Source organism: Orcinus orca, chromosome 19, assembly GCF_937001465.1.
Source record: "Orcinus orca chromosome 19, mOrcOrc1.1, whole genome shotgun sequence".
Taxonomy (NCBI): domain Eukaryota; kingdom Metazoa; phylum Chordata; class Mammalia; order Artiodactyla; family Delphinidae; genus Orcinus; species Orcinus orca.
The window spans coordinates 7987725-8011637 of record NC_064577.1 but is presented as its reverse complement, the minus strand read 5'-3'; the positions used below and the strand labels follow the sequence as shown (position 1 = coordinate 8011637).

Below are 23913 nucleotides of genomic sequence, written 5' to 3'. Positions count from 1 at the left end.
GGGCGAACAGAGCCGCTGGGTCCAGGGTCCTTGGTTACTGCTTTATTGCTGTTTGGTTCGAGTATAGAAAATGGAAGCGGCTCTGGAAGAGCCTGTGTACAAGGTAGGAAATATACAAACGAGGAGGAGGGAGCTAAAGAGACCACGTTCCAGCCCAGCCCAGCCTGGGCTCGGGGTTGGGGGGGCCGCCCAGGGCGCATGCAATAAATATGGTCCGGGGCCCCAGGGAAGGGAGGGGGGACCACCGCGGGAGTGGGAGACCGGGTAGGCCAGGGCTGTCTCAGCCCTCTGACTCCAGAGGGGGGAAAGGTTAGCCCTGGGGCTAGTGCCACTTGTGCAAAATGAGGAACTTCACATTATCAGTCCCGGGGCGGGCGGGGCGGGGGCGGGGGGCCCTCCGGCCGGCTCAGTCCCCTCCCCGCTCCCCAACTCTGCCCGACGCTCCGACCCCAGCGGGGAGATTCACAGTGAGAATGGGTGTGGTCGCAAGGGCCGGAGGTAGGGCTGGGAGCGCCCCAACAGTGACACCCCTTCCCCCAAGAGCAGCACGGAGCCGGGGGAGGGGGCCAACGAACCACAGGAAGAGGCGGAGAAGGGCCGGGGGTCTCCTTTGGTCAAAGCTGATATCAAAAATATAAATCTCCCTTCCCCCATCCCACCCCCGTCCCGGGGTTTTCTCCCCACCCCCACCCCCGGGCTAAGGCACAAAGCAGTGAGGCCAGGTGGGGCCGCCGCCCCTGCGGCGACGCTGCCGCAGCTACTACAGTCGTCGGGCGCGGTGTGCTTGCCTGATGGTGGCCCCCGCCGCCGCTGCCTAGGGGCGCGGGCCGGGGCCACGCGGCGGCAAGACCGCTCTAGGTCGGGGAGAAACGGTCGATGGTCCGGCCGTCGGGGCCGGCGGCCAGGTGCGCTCCCTGGCTCAGCACCTCGGCCGCCTTGTCGGGGCTGAGGCCCAGCTCCGCAGTGAACTTGGCCAACGGGTAGAGGCTCTCGAGCGCCACCTTGGGGTCGTGCAGGAAGTGCGTGGTCTGGGCCAGCAGCTCGGCCGCAGCCGCCTTGTCCTGCTGCTTCAGGCTCAGCTGTTCAGCCGTGAGGCGCGCCACAGCAAAGACGCCCTCGGGGAAGTCGAGCTTGCCCTTGCCATCGGGGCCGGGGACGCCGGGGAGACCCCCCAGCCCTGCCAGCGCCCCGGCCGCGCCGGCCGCGCCACCCACGGCGTGCATCTTCATGTGGCTGATGAGGTTGCGTTGCTGGGCGAACTTGCCGCCGCACACCTGGCACTCGTAGGGCTTCTCGCCCGAGTGGATGCGCATGTGCTCGGTGAGGCGGTACTGGCGCGTGAAGCGCATGCCGCACGCGTCGCACGCGAAGGGCTTGAGGCCCAGGTGGCTGCGCATGTGGCGCGTCATGGTCCCGCGCTGCGTGAACTTCTTCCCGCAGATGGTGCACGGATAGGGCCGGGTCAGCCAGTGCGTCTTCTCGTGCTGCCGCAGCGTGGCCGGGTCCTTGTAGCTCTTGTCGCACGACGCGCAGCGGTACGGCCGCAGCAGCTCGCCCAGGCCCCCCGGAGCCCCAGCGACCTTGTCCCCACCGCCTCCAAAAGGGGGCCCGAGGCCGGCGGCCCCTGCAGCCACCTCAGCCGCCTCGGCCCTGCCGTACAGCGCCTCCTCCTCCTCCACGTGCGCCTCCACGTGCGCGTTCAGCTGCTCCGAGCTGGGGAAGCCCTTTCCGCACGGGATGCACACGTACAGGTTGTCGCCGAAGCTCTCGGGCTCGCCATAGGCCAGGTGCGGGCACGGGTAGCCCTCGAGGTGGCCGCCGGGCGGGCTGGGGTCCTCGCTGCTGCCCGTCTCCTCGCTGCTGCTCTTGTAGTCGTCGCCGTCGCCGCCCGCGCCAGGCCCGTCCAAGCTGCCCGGGTAGCGCGGCGGCGGCGCCAGGCCGAGCGGAGGACCCCCGGGCGAGGCGGCCGGGTCCCCGCCTCGCTCCTCGCATCGTTCGCTGGGGGAGCCACGCTCGCGGCCCAGCTCGTCGCCGTAGCTGCCCAGGCCTGGCTCGTGCTTCATCCAGCGGTAGAGGAGGCTGGGCCCGTCGGGGCGGCCGGGGGGCTCGGGTCCCGGGCTGCCGCCGCCGCCGCCGCCGCCGCGGAATGGGTCCGGAGGCGGTCCGGCCTCCTCCAGCTTCTGGAAGGGCAGCGGCGGCAGGGGCGGCAGGGCGAGCGGTGGCTCCTTGTAGGCTGCGGGGCCGGCGCTGGGAGGGCTGTCTGGGCGCGGGGGCAGCTCGCGCTCGCCCGGCGGCCGCTCGGGAGGCGCGGAGCCCGGCGGGCTTTTCTTGGACAGGTCCAGGCCGCAGAGCGGGGAGCAGCGGCGCTCCGGGGCGCAGAGCGCGGCGGCCGGGCCGGGGCCCGAGGCATACAGCTCGGCGCAGTGCGTGTTCACCGCGGCCTCGGGGCCCGACGGCGCCTCGGCGGTGGGCGGCGGCGGAGGCCCGGCCGGGGACGAGTAGCAGGCCTGGATGACGGGCGTGGCAGCCCTCAGGCCCCGGCCTGGCCTCCCGTAGGGTGCGTAGCCGCCGCCGCCACCGCCGCCGCCCCGCAGGTGGCAGTACTTGCCGTGGCGCTTGAGGCGTTTCTTGCACAGCGCCACGAGGTCGGGGATCTGCAGGTAGCTGGCGGCAGCCAGCACGGCGCCCAGGCTCGGCTCGGCCCCCGGGGCCACGGCGGCCGCCGCCGCAGCCTCCGCGCCATCAGCCAGGCGGCCGGTGTAGATGAAGTCCAGCACCAGGCGGAACACGGCCGGGCTCACCATGTCATGGTCCAGGTTGAGCAGGTTGTCATGCACCACCAGGGACTTGAGGTAGGCGCTGCTGGCTGCCAGCACGTTCTTGTGTGCGCGGAAGAGGGCGTTCTGCACCACGATGATCACGTCGCACAAGAAGCCCTTGGTGCGCTGGTTGTTGAGCTGCAGCAGCAGCTGCCTCGAGTGGCCGGGCGCCTCCATCGTGTCCAGCATCGTCTGCCCAGCACAATCTCCTGCGGGGACACACACCAGCCGGGTCAGAGCCGCACCGAGCCCTCGCTGCCTGCACCCAGTCCGGCGCTTCTCCCCTCCACTTCCCCTTCCCCTCAGCTGGGCAGGGGCATTGAGCACCGCGGCCTGGGCACTGGCGGAGGATCCGCGGCCTCCAAGAGTGGGAGCCTGGGCCGGCCGGCCTGGACCAAAAGAAGGAGCCGAGACTGGCTGGCGGAGAGGAGGCCAGGCTGGCCTGCACCCCCAGGCCCGATACCGCCGGGCTCACCGCCTGGGTTCTGGGGGCTTCCGAGGAGAAAAGTGTTCGGGCGAAGCGACCCTTTCGGAAACAGTTACCCGATTTGAGGAAAATGTCCGCTGCAGGAAAAGTCATTCAGGGCTGAGAAGTTTGCCCAAGTGGGATACAAGGGAGCCGAGTAAAAAAGCGCCTCCCGCCTCGAGAGAAGTTGCCCCAGTTGGGGGAAGAGGTCCGGAGGAGGGGAGCGCGGTGCCCGCCGTGGCGCCGCCCTGGCCGGGGGCTGTCAGGCCCCCAGTTGAGGCCCGGGCGGCGGCCGTGGCGCGGGAAGCGGAGGCAGCGGCTGCCGTGGCGGGCAGAGCACGAAGGCCGGCCCGGCGCGGGGAGGGCGTTATATCGGGGCAGGAGGCTGAGGCAGGAAGCAGGTGGGGGGGAGGGGGGAGCCACGCAGCTCCCAAGGGAGGGAGGGGGCAGCGCCCCGGGCGGGCACCGCGCACAGCCGGCTTCGGCCCTGACCCCGGCCTGCGCCCCACCCGCGTCCCGGCCCCGGCCTCGGCCTCCGCTCTGCATTCGCGGGCCCGGCGCCTCCCTCCCCAGCTCCCCTCGGCCCCTTCTCCACGGGACCTCTGCCGCCCCAAACTTGGGGAAAAGTTTCCCAACTTCAGACAGGCCAGGAGGAGCGCACCAGCCGCAGTCCCTCGGCTCCCAGCTTTTCCTCTCGGCCCCCAATTTCGGCAGCCAGGCGGCCGCCGGGCCTGAACCGAGCCCTGAGCTCCCCGGCCGTCCGCTCGCCCGCCCGACCCTATTCCCCGCCTGGCCCCCAGGGCCTCGCGGCCCGTTACCTGCGGCCGCAGCCCGGCCGGGCTTCCCTCCCCGTGGCGGTGGCAGCTCCTAGTCGGCGCCCCACCCGCCCCGCTGCCAGGCGCCGCGCTGTGCCAGGGAGGGCAGCGCCCCTGCCAGCCCCGCCCGCCAGCTCCCCTTCCCTTCCCCTAGCTTCTCTAGCCCATGTGCGGGCAGAGCCGGCCCCGGGCCGCTGACCCTGCCGTGAACCCGGCGCAGAGCAGCGGCCCGGCAGTCCTGAGTCCTCTAGGGGCGACACCCGGAGCCCTGAACGCCAGCCGCGTTGGGACGCCCGCGCCAGAGGATGCGCCCGAGGCGGCCAGCGCGCGAGGACCGGGCTGTTCGGGTCCCCTGTCCCTCCCGGTCCCCACCCCTAGAACCTACCTGGGGGGCATGTCGGAAGCCCCGGGCCCGGCTGCCGGCGGATCCAGGGGGGACGTGGCTGCGCTGCCCTCCGCCCGCCGGGCCCCCGGTCGGTCTGTCCTGCTGGTCCGTCCTCCCCGCGTCCTGGTCGCGTCTCAGCCCCGCCGCGCTTTCCGCACACTCTTATCTGGAGCGGCCCGGGCCGGCAGGCGCTGCTGCGGCTATGGCGCCACCTCGCGGCCGTGAGGGGCTTTGCGCGACACAGCCACAGCCTCCTTCCTGCGCACCTGGGCCGGAGGCGCCCAGATGCGGAGCTGGACTCAGGAGGGGGGCCTATTGGCAGATTCAGCCTCCCAGATGTGCCCACCTGGAGGCCCCAGCCTAGGACTTGCGAGCCCCACAAAGCCCGGAGTTTTGAGCTGAATGCTCCCCTGTACATATTTCTAAATTCTCACATTGCCCCAGTTCAGTTAAGTCCTGCCCGCAAGGACGGGACAGTAGATGGTGGGAGAGAGGTTTTGGAAATCCTAAGGAAGAAGAAGAAAGACAAGATCTTAGGGGACCCTCCTTAGATATTCCTGGTTGGGACTGTCCATTTGTAACCCCCCAACACACCCACCCTCACTTAGCCACACGGGATAGGTATGCACAGAATAAACCCATTTGCACCCAGACCCTCTCCAGGAATTGACACCCGCGGGCGCTCATGTTTGCACAGACACACACCTGCCCCCTTCCGGAGTCCAAGATCTGGCTTTCTGGCATACTCAGGGGACTGTCATGTAGGGCCCTCCATGAGCTGGGCAGAGGTGGTACCCAAACAGCCCACCCTGAACTTGCAAGCCTCTGGAGGGACCCCAGGATATGAGACTGGGAATGGCTGGACAGCGCCTCTTGGGGGTCCCGCAGAAGCGACCCATGCCCCCAGATTCCCCGTGTGAGCCGTTCTGAGGGACGACCCGCTTGAACGACCTCGTCTCCAAACCCACGGACCCGAGAGAAAAGTCACAGGACGGCCTGCAGCCCGGGATGCCCCGCAAGGTCCTGCACCCCACGTGAAGGCCGGGTTCTTGCAGGTGACGCCCCTTCTGGGAAGGAGGGCACCCCGCACTAGAGCGCGGGCGTTCGCACAGCTAACTCCGGAAGTGTCCCCGAGCCGCCCCGGCACATCAGGCCTGCAGCCAGCGCCTGTGTGGCTGAGTGGGCCTCCGCAGCCCACGCTCCGCCTCTTCCCCGCACCTTCTGACCCCCGCCCACATGGGGGGGGTGGGAGTGGGTCCCCAAGAACGCCTGCAGTTTCTGATTGGCTGCGCCTCCCTCAGCCGCCGAGCGCGAGAGGCTGGGGCGCAGAGTTACCATAGTAACCGATGAGGTTCGCCCATATCGCGTCTCTCCGAGGCCTTGGAGAGCTTAGCAACCGCGCAGGGCCGCTGGGCGGTGGGGGCCGCGCTCGCCGCCCACCCACCCCCCAGCCCTCCGCCCGCCCCGCGCTCCATCCTTCGCCCCCACGCCCGCGCCAGAAGTAGTGGCTGAGTCACTCATTGAGGGGCTGCCGGCGCGGCCACTCGCGGTCCCTGACAGACACCAAGGTCTCGGGCGCCCCCCAGAGGCTCCCTTTCCTCAGCAGGGGACTTCATGGCTTTGGGGCCAGGAGGCGGCTCCTGGTCCCCAGAGGTACTTCTGACTCCCACTCCTTCCCGAGCCCTCACCCTGTTTCCACTCCGTGTTCTGGGTCCATCTTATCCCAGTCCTCTTCTCCGTCTCCCCCACCCCTGCCCCAGAGTCCTCGCTAAGGAAGTAGTGAGGTTCCAAGAATGAAAATGAGCTGACAGCCTCCAGGGAAGGTGGACCTCAACATCTTGGCGGAGAGATGTGCTGTGTGCTGAGGTGGAAAAGTGTATGGAGTGCTGGGGGGAGGTGGGAAGACACCTGAGCAGTGCTCTTAGATCTTAGGGCTTTGATGGATGAACAGGAGTTCTCCCCCCAGGCAGGAAGGCATTCCTGGAGAAGAGAACCAGTGGGACAAACTCTGGGGGCCAAAAAAAAAAAAAAAAGGCGGGTGGGGGGGACTCTAGGAGGCCAGATCCCAAAGGGTATGCAGGACCTCTTTGACCCCATTTCTGCTGTAATCTTTTATCCCCTTGATGGGGCCAGATCCTAGCCCCACAAGGATCCACTCAGCCCTGTCTCTGTTCAGTGGAGTCTGTCCACTGTGGACCCACCCTAGGGTCCCCTGTGCCCACTATTTTTGTTTTTCTTCAACAGTCTCCCCAGATTCCCACTTCCCCACCCCTATTCTCACACTGTCCTTACATCTGTATGGGAGGGTCTGACAGACCTGCCCCCAGCATAGCTGCCCTCCTGTGGACTTCACTCTTCCTCAATCTTTGACCTTTCCCTCCCACCCTAGTTCCACCTGCTTTGGCCTGGCATTGTCCCCTCCCCACCCTAATCCAGTTCCTCTCTCTGGACACACTCCCCTCCCCCACTGATGGAGCTAGGTTGGGCCAGGATCATTCATTTCCCCGATCCTGTCCAAGAGAACTCGGCCTCACATTGCATGGACTCTTCCTGCCAATTCTGACCTCCAGGAACTCTAAGTCGTCCAGGAAGTGGTCTCTTCCCTCCTACCCCCAGAGACTCTTCTCTGCTAAGCTGCCAATGTCCCTCATTCCACAAATGGGTGTTAAACGCGGTTTGCTGAGTGTCAGGCTCTGAAACTGGCATTGTGGACCAGTCCTCCTCCCCTCCAGTTGCTGAGGCTTCCTCTTCCTCTCCCTCCCTTCTCCTGCCACCTTTCCCCCACCTCCCCCATAGAGGACCCTCTTGCTCATTTCTGGGGAGTCCAAGCCACCCTCCTCAACTTTTCTGCCTTCCCTCGCGTCTCCAGCTCCCGTCTGGTACCTGGACTCCCACTGAGCCTTTCCTTCCAGGCCCAGCCTCCTCCTACAAAGCCTTCCAGACCCCTGGGCTCCCCCACTCCTCTCCCCTCATGTCCCTGACACCACAGCTCTAGATGCTGCCAGAGGCCCCTCTGAGGGTCCAGCTTCCTCTCCTGCCCCCTACCCCCCATGGGTGACGACACCGCAGTGGCCTTGTTGGTTATAACGCCGCCGCGGGGCATCTTGTGACGTCACAGAACCGTCGGGTGCAGGAACTGAGGAGTGGGAGTGGGGGCTACTGAGTGAGGGCCTTGGAAGGCCGGGCGATGGTGGGGTTGCGCCCCCAGGTGTCCCAGAGTGAATAAATCTGTAATGGACCCGTTCCCCCCTCCCCGCACTGTCCTCTCGCGGGCCCCCAGCCCGCAGTTCCGGAAAGTTAACCCCTTGTAGACCGGTACAGGGGGCTCGGGCTCCCCCTCCCCGTTCCTGCTTCCGTGCGCCCTCCTCCCCCTCCCAGCTCCCCGTCGCCTCGGTCCCCACCCCCCCACCCCACCCCCCGCCTCGCCACTATAAATAGCCCCTCTTCCCGTTTCCTAAATTCCCTGCTGACGTCGGCAGCGCGTCAGTGTGTAGGAGCCGCGGCCGCATGAATGAGCCGCCGCACGAGTACTATGCGCGCCTATAAAAGCCGCCGCGCCAGCCCGGCTGCGGGAGGCGAGCGGGCGCGGACGCAATACAGCCGACAGGTAAGCGGGACTGACCGACCAACGGGCGACAGATGGACCGATGCACGGACACGGACTGGAGGGCAAGGAGGAGACCGACAGGCTGCAGGTTAGAGGGGCCCCTAAGGGGTGGGGTTGGGGACAGGGTGGAGGGGACGAGGGTCCACTCGCAACTGCTGGAGCCGGAGGCGTACGCAGAACCCTGTGCAGCACCTGCCTGCGCCCGGATGGAGACGCAGCCACTTCGGAGGAGCGTCGATCAGAGGACGGACCTCAGAGTCCCTGCGGCTCTTCCTGGAGCTCCTGCGCCATCCTCCCAAGAAAGTGGGACGAAGGTGCCGGCGCCCCAGGAGATGCGCCCCCTCCTCTCCTCCCCTCAGAGCGGTGACTCAGCCTCGCTAACCCCCGGTCGGCTGAGCTGGGGCGCCGGCGAGAGACAGACGCCCACCTACCCGCCGCCCTGGCCGCGGCTTTCTCGGGACCCCTCCCTTCATTCAGCCGGGGGCGCCCCCTCCCTGTCCCGTCGAGCTGGTCCCTCAGCGCCCCCAACTTCCCGCCTCTGCAGGAGGAGCTGTCCTCTCAGGACCAGGCGGGGGCGGGGCCTCAGCCGGACTGCCCCGCCCCCATTGCCCTCCCCCTCCCCGCAGCCGGAAGTGCCTCTTTGCAGGGACATCTTTGACGTCACAGGGTTTTGACGTCAAGGGCCACGTGCCTGTCCGCAAGCGCTGGGTCAGAGAAGGCCTGGAGACGCGGGGGAGGAAGAGCAGCAGCGCCCCCAGCTGCGGGCGACGGAGCCACCCTGCCCGGGCAGCGCGCCGGCACCTTGGCTCTAGACTGCTTACTGCCCGGGCCGCCCTCAGTAACAGTCTCCAGTCACGGCCACCGACGCCTGGCCCCGCCCCAGGACCGCGGACCCGGCCACCTGCCGCGCCCCCGGCCCCTCTGTCCCTGAGGGTCCCTCAGCCCCGAGCTCGCTGCCCGCGCCGCCGCTGTCCGCGGTGCTGATCCGGCGCGGGCACCGCCATCGAGCCGTCCCGTCCCCGGTCCCCAAGGGCTACTGAGGGGCTGCCGGCCTACACGCACATCTCATAGCCCCAGGAGTCCAGCGCCCGGCCCCTGCCGCGAGCGCCGTCCCCCGCCCGCGCCGCCGCCGTCCCCCCACCCCGCGGTCCTGACGTCAGCCAAACTGGAGCTGCCGTGGTGCCGTCAGCAGCGCGCGCCCCGCCCCCGCGTCTCCAGGGCAACCGTGGCTTTCGATTGTTACTGTGGGAACCGGAGGTAACAGTCTACAGCCATGGTCGCCCCGCAGCACGCCCACGCGCCGCGCCGCGCAGCGCACAGCCGGGGCCGGGATGGGGGAGGCTCCGAGCAGGAGGAAGCGGAGGCGGCGAGTCGAGAGCCCATGTGTCTGCGGGGGTGGCGGGAGGTGAGGCGCAGGGAGGCGGGCTACTCCGGAGCCGGGCATCCACCCAGGCAGAGAAAGAGAAAGAAGCGCGGTCTGCGGAGAATGCCTGACCGTCCCCCTCAGTGACCGTCCTGTCCTCCTAGCCGAGGTACTGCACCCAGGGGATTGTGAGAGAAGGGGTAGTTCTGGGATTTGTGTTCTTTTTAACTCCTTGGTGGGAGGGAGGCTGCTAGGACCTGGAAAAATGTTTGCATCCTGGGTACCGAAGTGGGTAGACGGAGGAAAGTTTTCCTGAATGCGCCACGACCTCATTCTTCCAGGAACCCCTAGCTGAGTAGGCAGAGGGCAAAGGGTAAACCTTGAACCCATGTCCTGATGGAGTCACAGCCTTCCCTCACTCCTCTTCCCTCTCTTTTTCCCTCTGGGTCTTGCAGGATAAGAAGGGTTCCCCAACCCTCAGGAAGCCATAAAACTTGTAAAGTTAACCAGTCCTTAAACCGTTGTCTGAACATACCAGCATCCTCACCTCAGTCTATCTCTAGATGCTGTATTCCAGTTTTAGACAATGTCTCAAATTAACCCAAAAGAGGGGGAGTAAATATCAGAGGAGCTGAAGTCCTCTTGGGCCAGTGAAGTGTAAGCAATGACCTCTTCAAAAACATTCTGCATGTCACCTGCCACCACCATCATCACCCACGGGCTGACTGTTGGATATTGGGTTCAGGACCTCCCAAGGGACAGTGTTGGGAATGGTTAATGCAACGCAGCCCTGCCACCCATTAATCCAATTTTTCTCTACCTCTCCATATCCCCTCCTTTTCTAAACTACTTCTAAGGCAGCTGGTGCTGGTTTCACAGTTAATCAACACCCACACATTGTCTTCTTCCCACCCAAGGACACTGAGGTCTTGGATTAAAATGCACCTGATTCTGGCATCCAGTGGACATCTGTGGGCAGACTGTAGTGTGTGCACATGGGAGTAGTGCACTGGGAAGCAGGCGGTCGAACCTGGCATCACCATCAACTGGTTGTTAAGGGGCCATGTTTTTTCTGAGCCTTCCGTAAAATGAGATAATAATCCCTCCTTTCTGGCAGGCCTGTTGTGAGGACCAAATAAGATCATGTAAGTAAAAATCTTTGCAAACGGCAGAAAGCTATTTCGATCTTAAGTATTCTCTTAGGCTACTGTGTCCTTGTAAGGGGGTGGTGGTGGTGGGAGACCCCAGCTCTGGGCACTTAGAATGAACAGGGGAGGGGGAAACACTTCTCTGAGCAGAAGCTCTAGGACTGGGGCTGTTGAGGGTTCTTTGCTTAGGGACTCTCTCTCCCAAGAGCTTTAGGAACTAAGGTGGAGTGAGAGGTAGAAAAGAGAAATGGTAGGGATGTTTTGAAAAGAAGAGACAAAGTCTTTTGCAGTCTGAACCCATCTGAAGGTGGACAGGGAGGGGAAAAAAACCAAAGGACTCACTGTACAATGTTAGAGTGTTTTAGTATCTTGAAAATCACTTAGGGCACCACACCGCCAACCTATTTTATGGATTAGGAAGGTGAGGCCCACGCAGGACATACTGTCCAAGAGTAGTGAGTGGTGGCCTCTCTGCTCATCTTCTGTGAAGCAGCAGAGAAAACAATGACTAATAAAGGTCAAGAATGGGAGTTCTTGGATCTGAATCCAACTTTGGGTAAGTTACTTAGCCTCTCTGTGCCTCTTTCCTCAGTTGTAAAATTAGGTTAATAACAGTATCTACCTTATGAAGTTGTGAGATTAAACTAGCTAACTAAAGCTTCTGCTTAGCACAATGTCTGGCATAGTTAGCACTCAATAAATTATATTCCTCTTCCTATCCTCTAGACCTCATTTTCCTCAGTTGAAAATGTTAGATCAATGATTCTTAACAGGAGAGCTTCTTCCCTCTCCCTAGTGGAGTGCATGAGAGTCACATGGGGGGCTTTTTAAAATTACACATATTTACCAGAGACTTACTCTCTACTCTCTAAGGCGGTGGCTTTCAAGTATTTCATTGCATGAGAATGACCAGGATGGTTTGTCAAAATGCAGATTCCTGGGTCCCAGTAGCTCTGGAGTTGGCCCCAGGAACCCAAGGTTTACCATGATCCTGATGCAAATGGTCCATGGAATCTGTGTGGAAGGTGGGAGGAATAACCCCTTAAGATTCCCCATTGTTCCTGGAGGGCATGATGGGAGAGGACATATCTCACTTGTTGGGAACCAGTGGACCGCATGAACTGTTTCCTCTTAGGTCAGACATTTTGAGTCTCAGGGGAATTTTTACCTCCTCATTTCTGTTGCACCGGACACTGCTCTGGTCTTCAACTTCACCCTTCCAACTTTAAACCCTGCCTTAAAATTCATTCCCCAAATGTCTTTCCCTCTCTCCTTTACTCCTTCCAATAATCCCAAGTAGCAGCACCCGTGGTATGCAAGGTGGCATCATTTTCACCGCTTGGGGCCTTGCTGTGACTGCCACGAAGGCATGTGAGCCCTTAGTTGCGGATCTACTCACTGCTTTCCATTCTGAACTGCTTATTTCCAGAGAAGCCAGGAATCTGAATTTGTGTGAAATTCCAAAATTTTTAAGTATCATAATCCCAACTGTTTCTAAAATTCTATGGGCCAAAGCCAACAGGTCTATAGGAGTAATTCAGTCCATTTCAGAGTCTCTTCCTTTTGCCAAGGAAGGGATCTCCCTTTAAAACAACCAAAAACAAAACAAAAAAACCCCACCAAGAACAAGGCAGTAGCAGACTGTAGCAAGGGAGAACTTTCTCCCCAGCCCCACTTTCTGCTGTAAAGGTTCCAGACTCAGTAAACTAGGTCTGTCTGGGCAGGTAACTCCTGCTTTTTTTTTTTTTTCTTTCTTTTTAAAAAATCTTGGACAGCTGCTGTCCATTGTGAAGAACTCAGAATTTCCGGTGATTTCAGACTATTTGTCTTGTTGTCTCAGGATGGGCTAGAATATTTGTGCTACATCTCCTAATCTCAATTCCTGCTCAATTACTAAGCTACTTGGGGCAGCCATGCTTGAGGGCCAGATAGGGCCTGTTGCGATCTTCCAGAAAAGGAACAAGCTGGTGAGTCTGCAGAGGCAGGGCAGGCTGGGGATGAAGGCCCTGGAAGAGGGGGAAATGGCTGAAGTGAGCAGTCTTTAGAGTATCTAGGAAAAACAGCACTTTCAAACCAGATGGGCTGTTTAGGCCTTGGCTGCAATCTCTACAGAGTAGCATCAATCTCAAATGCTGCAAATAGGGTCAAGTTTGAAAGAAGGTTACTTCTGTGCTGTCTTTGGCTTCCATCAAGGTCTAGCACCATCCCACCCTTCAAGCTCATAGTTCGGAGGGGTAAGACTGTTATGGTGGAGAAAGCAGAGAACATATGAAGCCAGGTTTTGACAGGCCAACACACAACTCTTAGGGATCAGGATGGAGGAAACCAAAACTCAGTATGGCCCAGGCAGAGCCCTGCCAATTGATCTCTTCCCCAAACTTCTCAGATGTAAATTCTTCCCTGCTTCAGGGAGGCCTCCTTTCTTTCAGGTTGGGACTTAAGCCTTCCACCAGTAATGTGTAAGTGTCTATGTGCACATATGCATGAGCTTGTCCTGGGGGTTCACAACTGGAAACACCTCCCTGCTTGGTGCTGCCCTGGAGGCTGTATGGATGGCCAGGAATCCACTTTTTTTTTTTTTTTTTAATAAAATGAGTTTTGCTGTGTATACCAGGGAAAAGATGCTGAAAATCCAAATCACCACTTTATTGTGTGGCAGTCATGGTGCTGCCAGTCTCTGCTTTTTGTGTTACCCTCCACTCATCCAGGGCTCCACTGACCTTTTTCATATTTGAACGTCAGATGCCATGGTCAAAGTCCATTAGGCCGCCTAATCCTCTTTTTCTTGAGTGCAGAGCTAGGCTTATATAATTTGAGTCTTAAGTATTGATATCTGTCTCTTGAGATCACAGTAGGGGAAAGAAGGGGAGGACAGAGATTGTAGAGGCTGCATCAAGGTCATGTGTCTCCATTAGGGGGTGGGGGGTGGAGAGGGAATGCAGAGGCAAAGGCATTTGTTGATCTTTCACTCTGCAAACTGGTCCAAGAACTGGAGGTAGGCCTGGCGCTGGGGTGCGGCTGCCGGAATGAAGTGGCCACCAGAGTGGGTGAGGGCGATGGCTCCAGCGAATCGGCTACACAGTTGCATACTCTCCTGAGCGGGGATGACGCGGTCGGTGTCCCCAAAAACATGGAGGGAAGGCACTGACAAGGGGCCCTGCAGGATGGCTTCCTTGAGGCCAAGGCCCCGGGGACAGAAACCAGATACCAGGATGATAAACCGGGGCAATGGGAAGCGGGGATCGCCGGCTTGGCCAAGGGCACACACAAGGGCTGCTAGCGCGGCCCCCTGGCTGAAACCAAGGATCCCATCGAAAGGCCCAAGCTTGCTCAGTGCCTGTGCCACCGTTCCCAGGGCTTCCTCCAGACCTCTGCACACCGTGGGCTCTTCCAGTGCCGAGAAAACGTCTGCCTCCTGTTTGGAAAACCACCAGCCTCGAGGTTGCTCCTCCGGAGGGCAGGGCCCTACAGCGATGAGGGGTAGAGTTCAGAGTTAGGACAAGAGGAAATCCAGGGGGAGAGAAATGAGAAAGGGAGTGAGGGAAAGAGAGGAGGCTTAGGAGAGAAGAAAGTCTGGGGAAAATGAGGCGGGGAACAGACTGACCTGGAGAAGAGACAAGGTGGAAGTCTGGGAGGGCCAGGCTGGAATTTGAGCGAGGGGCTGGGGTGGGAGGGATGGAGGGCATAGGCAGAATGAGGTGGGAGGGTGGCAGGAATGAGGGGAGGGACAGGGTGGCTGTGTGCAGGCAGGCGTTACGGGGACGAGGCAAGACAGAGAAGACTCTGAGCGCATTTCCGGGCAGGGCTAATCTCACCGGGGTCTGGCCCGGCGCCCTCAGGGCCCGCTGCGTCCGCGACCGGGTGCGGGCCGCTGAGGCACACGAGCTCTGCGCGACCCCGCAGCGCCTTCCGCAGCGCTCCCGTCTTCTCGCGGAAGCCCCGCTCGCTCTGCCGAAAACCGGCCAAACACAAGACGCGCAGACGCGGAGACGCAGCCATAATTCTAGGCAAGCGCCAGAGGGAACGGACGTGGTCTTTCCCCGAGCGGAAGTTAAACATAAGGAGGCGTGACCCAATGCCGGCACCACCCTGGAGGCGGGCCTCAGAGAGAGTGGACGTTGCCATGACAACGGAGAGAGGGTGCGGCCCGGCCAGAGCTGGGGCTGATACCTGGAACCAAGGAGCGTTTCAGGGAGCGAGCGGCGTGACCTCCTCGTCTCTGCAGCTGCAAGCCTCGCAAGCCACGGCTGGAAAGGGGCGCGCGGGCCTCTCCTGAACCTGAGGTGGCCGACTTTGGTCACGGTCTCGCTTCCGCGACGTTCCCCACCCCGCTGACACGCATTTCCCGTAGCGGCCGCAGGGCGGCGGGCTCGGCTCGCGTCACCAAGGAAGCGGCCAATGTCTGGCCGCGCCCAAGCCTCTCCGCCCTCCTTGAGGTTCCTTCCTACCTTCGCCAGCGCCGGCCGGCCCGGGTGCTGGAGCAGCCGATCCCGCCCGTGGTTCACCGTCCACGGCCCCAAGGAGCTGCCAGCGTAGAAGTCCATAGGGTAGGGCTGCTGCCAGGAAATGTCTCTCAGGGCCACTGCCGCCTAGAGGAGAAACACCGGACAGTAACATCTGCCAACATTTTTCTACGCAGGATTATTTAATTCTGCCCTCACGACGGCCTACGAAGGTCCTACTATATCCCTATAGCACAGAGAGGAAATGTGAGGTTCAGAGAGGTGAAGGGACTTCCAAGGCCACACAGCTAGGAAGTGGCTCAGCTGTAACTAACTGCTGCCCACCCACCCACAGAACTAGGAGCAAAGCCCACTCTCTCCCAGGGATTTTCAAAACATGGTGTTACCTCATAGGGTGTGAGCAGCGGCTTGGGGAAGGCTGTGCCCCAGTCAATGGAGAGGCGTGGACATGCCACCTGCACCCACCTGGGAGGGGAAGTCACGTCAGATCCAAGGGGGGCGGGCCCTGTTCCTGGGCAGCATGCTGAAGAACATGGCTGTGTCCCCAAAACAGCCAATGCATGCTTACTAAAGACTGTCACCTACTGCTGTTTAGAATAACACTATGGGGACTTCCCTGGTGGCACAGTGGTTAAGAATCCGCCTGCCAATGCAGGGGACACGGATTCGAGCCCTGGTCCAGGAAGATCCCACATGCTGCGGAGCGGCTAAGCCTGTGCGCCACAATTACTAAGCCTGCACTCTAGCTAGCGCCCGCGAGCCACAACTACTGAAGCCTGCGTGCCTAGAGCCTGTGCTCCACGAGAAGCCACCGCACTGCAACGAAGAGTAGCCCCCGCTCGCCGCGACTAGAAAAAGCCCACGCCTAGCAACAAAGACCCAACGCAGCCAAAAATAAATAAATTTATTAAAAAAAAAAAAAAGAATAACACTATGGTGTTGCTTGTTTTCTCCTGTTTCCTCCACTGACTGTGAGCTTTCTGAAGGGAGGGCCTGGGCAGCTCATTTGCAATAGTATCTCCAGAATCAAATTTAGTGCCTGGTACAGTGCAGGTGCCAACCCCCCCTCCAACTCATCTCACGCAGAATGACTGCGATGCTGCCGCTGCCTGTGAGCCCCCAAGCCAGACAAGGTAGGGAAGACCCACAGCCAAAGGCAGTCCCTGCTGGACGAGGGCTCTGTAAACGCTGACATTTCATGATCATGGAAGCACCGACTCCAGCCTTCGATAGGTGCTGGGCAGGACCCAGATTCTAAGCTTTTTTAGCCAGTCATAGCTAGACAGGAAAGGTGGGCAAACATACACATCCACCTCAGGAAGAAGGCGAAGCTTGCTGGGGAAGATCTCAGAGAGCAGCAGCCTCACGAAGGGAAGTCCCAAGGCCCGGAGCCGAGATTCCAGGTGCTGTTGGGAGAGGGAGGCAGAGCTGGGGTCCCCACGATCAAGCAGCCAAAGCTAAACCCCTTAGGCTACTGATTTTCCCAGCTCCGTTCCCAGTTAGTCCTCTTTTCCAGAGGCCATCCCGAGCCCTCTGACCTCCAGAATCTTGGGACTGCCCTGGCGGCCCAAAGTGCCCAGGATGAGACCCCAGGATTTAGCTGAGCGGGCAGCGGCTATGGCTTCTTGGCGGTTGGCCTGCATGCGCTGGCAGTCATACTGCTCTCTGGAGAGGACTTTGCTGTACGGGTCGTATCTGGAAAAGAAGCTGTCATGGTCACAGTGACAGCCACTTACAGGATCTGTGCTATATACACAGCTCCCCGACTCGGCCCCTTGGTCTCCTGAACCCTCAGTCTCCACGCAGGCAAGTAAGAACAGAGGCAAGAGCAGAGACTGTCGTTGGGAAGATCAGTTCCACAACTCGAGCAGGCAAGAGTGGGAGAGGGGTCTAGGATCCAGGTGTGACTCCAGGGGATGGGTAGGTGCTGTGCAGCAGCAACCCTTCTCCTGATACCGAGATTCAGAACCCAAGTGCCTCAGATCCTCAGGGCCGGGGGCTGTTAAGTGGCCAAGGGATGAGGAAGTTTGGGCTGATCGAGGGTTACAGTGGCAGGGAACCCCACCCCCTTCCCAGCTGGTCAGCCCAGCTCAGTCCATACCGGTAAGCGGGGACATCGGGGTTGGCAATCATGACAGACTCCAGATGGAAGCGGCCATCTCCAAGATATCTGCAGCGGGGAGAAAGGGGACAGTAAGTGTGGGGTGGGGCACCAGAAGAAGCAGGCACTGGCTCGGAGGTCCACAGGACTGAGTTCTTGGCTATGCTGCTGACTGCGTATGTGAACTGGGACAAAGCATCATTTCACACACACCGCCCCCCTCACCCTACCCCACCCGCCCTGTTTTTTGTTTTTGTTTTGGCTGTATTGGGTCTTCGTTGCTGCGTGCCGGCTTTCTCTAGTTGCGGTGAATGGGGTCTACTCTTCGTTGTGGTGCACGGGCTTCTCATTGAGATGGCTTCAGGCTCTAGGCACGTGGGCTTCAGTAGTTGCGGCGCACGGGCTTAGTTGCTCCGCGGCATGTGGGATCTTCCCGGCCCGGGGCTCGAACCCGCGTCCCCTGCATCGGCAGGCGGACTCTCAACCACTGCGCCACCGGGGAAGACGCCCTGGTTTTTTCACAAGTCAAGTTTGAATTGGATGACCGTTGAGGCCCCTCTAGCTCTGTAGTGCAGAATCTAAGAACTGCACCTCTCCCCACCCCGACCTTCTGGGGGAACAGTGAAGGGACAGCCAAGACCACGGTAAGGCTCTAGATCTAGATCCTAACTTGGAGGTGGAGGGGCAGATTCTCCCTCACCTAGCTCAATACAGATGTGGGAAGTAGTGTTCAGGGTGTCATCTACGCCATAAATGAGCTTTCAGGGTATATACTGGCTACTCTCTGCCCAAACTAGCTCTTGGGTCCAGCTACTGAGTTGTAATAACAGCCACTGTTTACTGGGCTTGTGCCTTCCGTGTACCAGGCCTGGGCTAAACACCTGACATGTATGACTTCACTCAGTCCTATCAGGTAATCCTCCAAGCTGCTACCTACAGTATCCCCATTTCACAAAAGATACAAGTGAGGTTCAGGGATATTAAGAAACTTGCCCAAAGTCACACAGCTATTAAGCAGTATATCTGGGACTTGATTCTAGGCTTATCCATCAGGCTGTACCAAGCATGCCTAGGAGATGCTGTCCCTAACAGTACCTTCCCAGACCATGGAGAGGCCAGAGCATGGAAGGCAATCTGCACGGCAGCTCCTTCTGTCTTGGAGATCACACCAAATTTTGATGAATGGCCAACACTCAGAGTGTCCCTCCTTCCAACACACACCATGACGCCCCCAGGGGCAGGCATCTACGAGCTCAGAGTTATGCAGGCACAGGCACAGGGGGAATGCCCCTCAGGGAGCAGGGCTACCAGGTCTGGGCTGGGGAAGGCCCTGATGTGGGCCTGCTAGGGGCAGGGATGTCCTGTGTGGGTGCAGGTGGGGCTGAGTCAGGGGAGTGCCCCTCCCTCCTGCCCTGCCATTAGCTGGGAATCGGGCTCCCCTCCCCAGGCTTAGCCGGGGGAGCTGTCGGCTCTGGGGCTGGCTGCGTTCACACAACATTAAGCATTTCCATTACCTAAAATAATTAGGCGGCAGGAGACATGCTGCTCCTGCTTGTTGGCTGTCCGGATGCTAAATTAATGGGGCTGCAGCCTGGGCGTGCCCATCCATCTTCTCCAATTATGTTCCCACCACTTCTAGCCCACCCTCATCCCCCATCAGGCCCTGATTCCCGCTCCACCCTGGGCACAGCCTTCTGGATGTTGGACAGAGCACTGGAGAGGGAGACAGGAAACCTGAAACCCTATTTGGTCCCCACCTTGCAAGGTGACCTTGAGCGAACGGCTAAGGAGCTTTAGACTCAGTTTCCTTTCCTGGATGATGAACCTGAGCTCCCTCCTACAGTACGTTTCTTGTGTCTCTATGACTGGCACCCCATTTTTCACTTACACAACAGCCTCCACCTCCTTGGGTAGACGGGGGGACGTGCAGCCCAGGATCTCCCCAGGGGACAGGGGCTTGCACTGTGGGACACTCACACGATACTCAGCTTTCAGCTCTTGGGCAGCTGCCTGTAGGGATAATGAGGGAAGGGAAGCAAGTGCATGGGGAATGAGAGGCAGGGCCATAGGACCAGCCTGGAGCACCTGCCGTGGGGATCCAGGAAGAGCCTGGAGACTGGCCACTGTCTGCCCACTTACCTGCAAAGTTGACACAAACTGAATGGTGCTGACCAGCGCAAGGGCACTGGCTGGGGGAAAGGTAAGGCGGATAGAGTCCAGTAGGTGGGTAGTGTCTATCCGGATGTCCACAAAGACATACAGCACCCGGAAGTCTTGGGCCGAGGTGTCCATGGGAACTGGGAGGAGGGAAGAGTTCAGGAGACTGTTCTGGAAGGCAGGAGGGGCAGAGGGCCTGGCCCAGGCCAAGGTTTCTGAGTAGCCAGGACCAGTGGCTTTAGCCTGAGGGTTAGAGGGAGGGGTTGGGGGAGGTGGGGAGGGTGTTGTCACAGGTCTTTTAGAAGCTCCATCTCTGTCATTCGGCTGGGGGCCCAGCCTGCTCTACCACCAACAGCCTTTCAAACACCCGCATCTGGGACAGCAGCATGGTTTCCAAGGCAACCAAATCCAAAGGAAAGCTCCACCTGCAGTGCAGGAAGGCCAAGGCCATCCCAGAAACTGGGAGGGACCTTGTGCATACAAGCAGGACAAGGCACTGTGATGGAGATGAGCGTGCAGTCCCACCTCCCTGCCAGGGTCTGGGTGTCCTGGTCTGCCGTACCCAGGCAGCTGTGGCCATAGTGCACCAGGAAGTCAGCTCCCAGGGCCCTTGCGGTAAAGTCATCCACACAGCAAGCCCCGTAGGTCACATCACCCATCACCATCACTTCGGCCTCCGTGAACCTGTCGGGGTGGGGAACAATGGGACAGTGACACAAGGAGGTAGCAGAGAACCTAACTGTGGAGGTATCTCAGGGCCCAGCTCCACTCTCCCTACCTCTCCCAATCCCTTGGGTTGGCAGCTGCCACTTCTGCCAACAGAGTAGGAGGGGCCCAGCTGCTACCTCCCCCAGGCCTGGCAGCAGCTCCTGGAACCGTAGCTGTATGAGGACGGACTCTGTAGCATCCCTGTTCCTCTGCCCAGGCTCAGACTGCAAGAGGGACCCCCAACCCTCAGCCTGGCATACAGGGGGTCAAACACAGACCTCTGCCGCCCCAACTCCTCCCACCCAGAACAGTGAGCGTGCACACAGGGGCGAAGACACCCATTCCCACACCCTGGCACCGTGACGTGCGTGGGCACGCGTGTGTGGATACACACAGCCTCCCCGTCGCCCAGACCCCCTGCTACCTCCCCACCTTTAGTCAGGGCCCTCTGTGCCCGGGATGGGGGGACCCGTGGACAGCTCCTCCGCAGCACATGGCGCCACCCACACACCTCATGTGTCAGGAAGAGTGGGCTCTGGCCAGCACACTGCCATGGGATCTGCTGCCAGGCCTGAATCACTGGGGGACGGGGTGGCTGGGGAAGACCCCACTCTCCCTGAACTCACCACAGGAATGGGGCCAGAGGATTAGCTCTTCCCTGAGACCCACCCCTGGGGCATGGAGTCTGGCTCAGTGTCAGGGGGTCTCCCCATTCCTCTCCTGGGGGTGTGGTACGAAAAGCTGAGCTGCTGCCAGGCAGCTCCCCCACCTCCCCAAATCAGGCTGTGCACAGAAGCAGATAATTCAGCTCCTTAGAATGCAGCCCAGGCCTCTGAGTCAGCCAGAGCACTTAATTTTTTATAGATTAAAATGTATGCAAATTGGCTCGAGCCCCAGAGAGCATCCCCAAGGGGCAAGAGGGTGGGAGCAGGGAAGCGAGTCTGTGGCTGCAGGGTGGGGGTAGGGCGGCAGCAGGGAAGTGGGAGGTTCCCATCACGAGGTGACCTCCCCTTTCTTCTTTCGCCCTCCCTGTTCCTGTGCTGGTTGCAGATGGCTGAGCACTCACCCCCCTCCCAAGGATGGCTCATTGTATTGAAGAAACTTAGATGAGGGAGGCAGAGGAACTGAATACCATCTCCTATGCGCTTCTCCCTCTGCCAAGCCCCTCTTGCCTCACTCCTCCAAATGCGCCAGAGAAAAAGTTTCCCCCAAGCCAGACCCCCACGCTGACCACCCAGCCCACTGCAGGGTCAACTCTGAGGACTCTCAGCTTCTTCCTCAGGCTCCACCACCTGCTGTGGGCCCACCTTTGAAGATACTGGAGTTGACTCATTTCTCCCTCCCAATTTCTTTTAGGGAAGGGGAGATGTATAGAGACAAGCAGGGATTGCAGCAGGCTAGGCGTTTAGTCTGGGGTTTTTCCCTTGGTGTGTGTATGGCTGTGGGAAGGAACACGGTAAGGCAGAGGTCCAGAAGGAGAACATGATGCCAACAGGCAGAGCTGCAATGGACGTGGGGAAGGTCTTGGTTCCGCTTCGTCAGCGGCCCAAGGCTCACCTTTCCAAGATATCCACAATGGTACAGGCGAAGAGGAGGAGGCCTTCAGGCATTTGTAAGGCCACTGCAAGACAGAGCAGAGACATGAGCAGAGGGCTGGGAAGAGACTGGGATGGGGACACTGCCCCTGGCTCAGCCGGGCAACCTCTCCTCCCCCACCCCTGCTCAAAGCTTACGGGCTCACCCTTCTTGGCCTGGGCCTGTTGGATCCTCCAGATGGTCTTGGGAATCTCAAAGTTATAGTTGGAAGGCAGGACTTGAATGGCTGCCTGCAGCTGGGGATTGTTCAGTATCTCAGCAGGTATCTGATTGGCCAAGCGGCCCCGAGGGGCTCGACCTAGGATGAATGCAACGCCTGAGTTGATTGGTGCCTGGCCTAAACCACAGCCAGACCTGAGTGAGCTGTTAACACCACCCAAGTTTAAGGCCCCGATCCTAGATGCCAAGGGGATTGGCCCAGCCTTCTTCCCCACTGAGTTCATCCTGAAGCTGGAAGGACAACCCATTAAGCTAGGAGGAAATCTGTATAATTAATTTCCACGTTATGAGATTATTGGGAATCAAGGACTAGAGTGTGTGGCTCAGCTCTTACCTCAGGAGAGTAAGCTGACACCAGGGGACTCAACTGAGAGGCAAATGAAAAACAAGTCCACACAACCGCTCCTTGATAGAGAACAATCCTGAGAAAACGCCAAGAGTCCAGCCAGCCCAACCTGTCTGGGAAAATGTCCCTCTCCCCCCAGCCCCTGAGAACACCTTGAAGTTCTGAGATCCTAGATATGAGATCTATAAGCAAACTGTTGTAAGTACTCATTTAAAAGACTGCCTTCCTTACTTGAGTCCCACTGACTATGTCTACGCTGGTTAATTCCTGCACTCTTCCCCTCTCCTCATTCAAAAGGGAAATAAACACCATACATTTAACTGACTTAACAAACTCCCCAGTTCCATCATTCTACCCCACTTCCCACCCCAGGAAGGATGGAAAGAATACATACACTCTAGTCAGGACTGTGGGCAAACAGGTAAGGACAGAAAAGTGACCTTGCCCTTTAGGGGCTAGTAGTCTAGTGGCGGCAAATGCAGGTACACAAATAAGTACAAACCCCTGATTAAAGGAGAAGAAACATTGTAGCCCTTTAGGAAGGCTGCAGCCCTTCATCTGCATCCTACTCCCCAACCCTGGTCTCCCTTTAGGCACCAGACAGTTTGGGAATGTGACAAGGAGAGAAATGAATTTATTCAGCGAATATTTATTGAGCCTGTACTATTTTCTGCCAGGGATCCTGCCAGACCTGACCCTTCAGCCTCTGTGTGTGTGTGGGGGGGGAGGGGGCTGATGCATGGGTGGTGGTGGTGATGGTGCAGTGGAGAACTAGAATGGCAGGCTTGGGACCCTAAGTCCAGATTTGAATGTTACCACTGCTATGGTACTTGTTCAGATGTTTCAAAGGCCATGAAACACAAGCCTGCGTCTCTGGGCCCGCCCCTCTCAGAAGCTCCTCTGGCAGAGGCCCAAGTCCCTTGTGGCTGTTGGGGTGTGGGAGCTGCTAGTCGTAGCAGCTCGATTTGTCCCAAGGGCCAGTAGGCGCTTCCTCCTTTATCATTTGGCAGTAACCTTCTGCTGACGTCAGCATTCCTCGGTAGACTGTGAGATCCCTAAGGGCAGGGCTGCAGTGCAGTCCCTGCACCTAGCACAGGCCTGGCATTGAGCGGGCGCTCAATAAGTGCCAGGTGAATGACACCTTGTGCATCTTTCCTGAAGCATTCCCCGAAGGCACACTTGTGGAATGCCCGGGGCAACGCGCCTGGCTCCTTCCCTCCCCGTCGGGTACGTCTTATCCGTGAGTCTTCAGGTGTCTGTCTGCCCGCCAAGGCAGGGCGGGTAGCGTTTCCGGCTTGAGGACTACAAGCTCCTAGGAGGGGCTGCTCCCGATCGTGCCCTAAGGCTGCAAAAGAAAGACCTGTCGTCCTGGGCTCCAGCGACAGCCGCCCAGAGCGAGCGACGGCAAGGCCTTCCGGGTCTGGAGGAGAAACGCGCCTCCGCCATTAAAGGATCCTGTCCCTGACTTGGGGGCCCTACCCCGAGATGCGAGGTCCGGAGGCCGCAGCCTTACAGCACCCACCTCTGCCCGGGCCGTTTCGGCTGCCGGACTCTGTGGCCTCGGCCGCAACCAGCGTCGCCATCACCAGCTGCCCACGTTGGGACCAAAAAGACAGCGCTAGAAGAACGAGGAGAGCGCAGACAGTGCGATCGATCGCCGATCGGCCAGCGAGGGGCGGGGATTTGCGGGGCGGGGACCGTGAAGGAGAAAGATAGGGGT

The 23913-nt window shown here is 59.7% G+C and overlaps 3 protein-coding genes and 1 long non-coding RNA gene across 12 annotated transcripts; 1 reads left to right on the top strand and 3 right to left on the bottom strand.

Moving 5' to 3' along the window:
- Positions 1 to 27: 27 nt before the first annotated feature.
- Positions 28 to 13081, bottom strand: HIC1 (HIC ZBTB transcriptional repressor 1). Of its 6 annotated transcripts, XM_033423256.2 has the most exons (4): positions 10401 to 10521; positions 9713 to 9806; positions 4486 to 4991; positions 28 to 3028 (listed from the first exon to the last, which is right to left on the bottom strand). In XM_033423256.2, exons 3-4 carry the CDS (start codon positions 4901 to 4903, stop codon positions 855 to 857), a joined length of 2592 nt encoding a protein of 863 aa, XP_033279147.1. In that variant the 5' UTR covers positions 4904 to 4991; positions 9713 to 9806; positions 10401 to 10521; the 3' UTR covers positions 28 to 854. The 6 variants fall into 6 exon arrangements, with proteins under 6 accessions (XP_033279147.1, XP_049557411.1, XP_012387479.2 ...); XM_049701454.1 differs by lacking the exons at positions 4486 to 4991; positions 9713 to 9806 and adding an exon at positions 11451 to 13081 and having other exon boundaries at positions 10401 to 10574; XM_012532025.3 differs by lacking the exons at positions 4486 to 4991; positions 9713 to 9806 and adding an exon at positions 11462 to 13081 and having other exon boundaries at positions 10401 to 10574.
- Positions 8229 to 10634, top strand: LOC125962011 (uncharacterized). Its single transcript, XR_007473264.1, has 2 exons — positions 8229 to 9624; positions 10317 to 10634. It is a non-coding gene; the product is annotated as an uncharacterized LOC125962011 (long non-coding RNA).
- Positions 13082 to 13228: 147 nt separating the features above from the next.
- OVCA2 (OVCA2 serine hydrolase domain containing) lies at positions 13229 to 14767 on the bottom strand. The gene is made up of 2 exons (XM_004267053.3): positions 14419 to 14767; positions 13229 to 14068 (listed from the first exon to the last, which is right to left on the bottom strand). Exons 1-2 carry the CDS (start codon positions 14726 to 14728, stop codon positions 13569 to 13571), a joined length of 810 nt encoding a protein of 269 aa, XP_004267101.2. The 5' UTR covers positions 14729 to 14767; the 3' UTR covers positions 13229 to 13568.
- On the bottom strand, positions 13930 to 23872 carry DPH1 (diphthamide biosynthesis 1). 4 transcript variants are annotated; one of them, XM_004267054.4, is made up of 13 exons: positions 23716 to 23872; positions 21774 to 21926; positions 21590 to 21653; positions 19887 to 20008; positions 19307 to 19464; positions 19056 to 19177; positions 17168 to 17236; positions 16605 to 16761; positions 16372 to 16472; positions 15453 to 15531; positions 15052 to 15192; positions 14774 to 14881; positions 13930 to 14068 (listed from the first exon to the last, which is right to left on the bottom strand). In XM_004267054.4, the coding sequence occupies exons 1-12, from the start codon at positions 23774 to 23776 to the stop codon at positions 14792 to 14794; spliced, it is 1317 nt and encodes a 438-aa protein (XP_004267102.1). In that variant the 5' UTR covers positions 23777 to 23872; the 3' UTR covers positions 13930 to 14068; positions 14774 to 14791. The 4 variants fall into 4 exon arrangements, 3 of the variants coding, with proteins under 3 accessions (XP_004267102.1, XP_033279152.2, XP_033279153.2); XM_033423261.2 differs by having other exon boundaries at positions 21774 to 21944; positions 23716 to 23792; XR_004481937.2 differs by lacking the exons at positions 13930 to 14068; positions 14774 to 14881; positions 15052 to 15192 and having other exon boundaries at positions 16215 to 16472; positions 16605 to 16773; positions 21774 to 21944; positions 23716 to 23805.
- Between the last annotated feature and the right edge of the window lie 41 nt (positions 23873 to 23913).

Coding starts and splice junctions, on each gene's coding strand:
- HIC1 (XM_049701453.1), bottom strand. CDS start 4,903: ATGTACAGGGGAGCATTCAGCTCAAAACTCCGGGCTTTGTGGGGCTCG. Junction 3,029..4,485: donor GCTTCCGACATGCCCCCCAG/GTAGGTTCTAGG, acceptor GTGTCCCCGCAG/GAGATTGTGCTGGGCAGACG.
- OVCA2 (XM_004267053.3), bottom strand. CDS start 14,728: ATGGCAACGTCCACTCTCTCTGAGGCCCGCCTCCAGGGTGGTGCCGGC. Junction 14,069..14,418: donor GGGCGCCGGGCCAGACCCCG/GTGAGATTAGCC, acceptor TCATCGCTGTAG/GGCCCTGCCCTCCGGAGGAG.
- DPH1 (XM_033423261.2), bottom strand. CDS start 23,776: ATGGCGACGCTGGTTGCGGCCGAGGCCACAGAGTCCGGCAGCCGAAAC. Junction 19,465..19,886: donor CTATGGCCACAGCTGCCTGG/GTACGGCAGACC, acceptor CCCTCCTCCCAG/TTCCCATGGACACCTCGGCC. Junction 15,532..16,371: donor CTTCTTCCTGAGGTGGATGT/GTATGTTTGCCC, acceptor TTCCCCTCCCAG/GTGGGTGCAGGTGGCATGTC.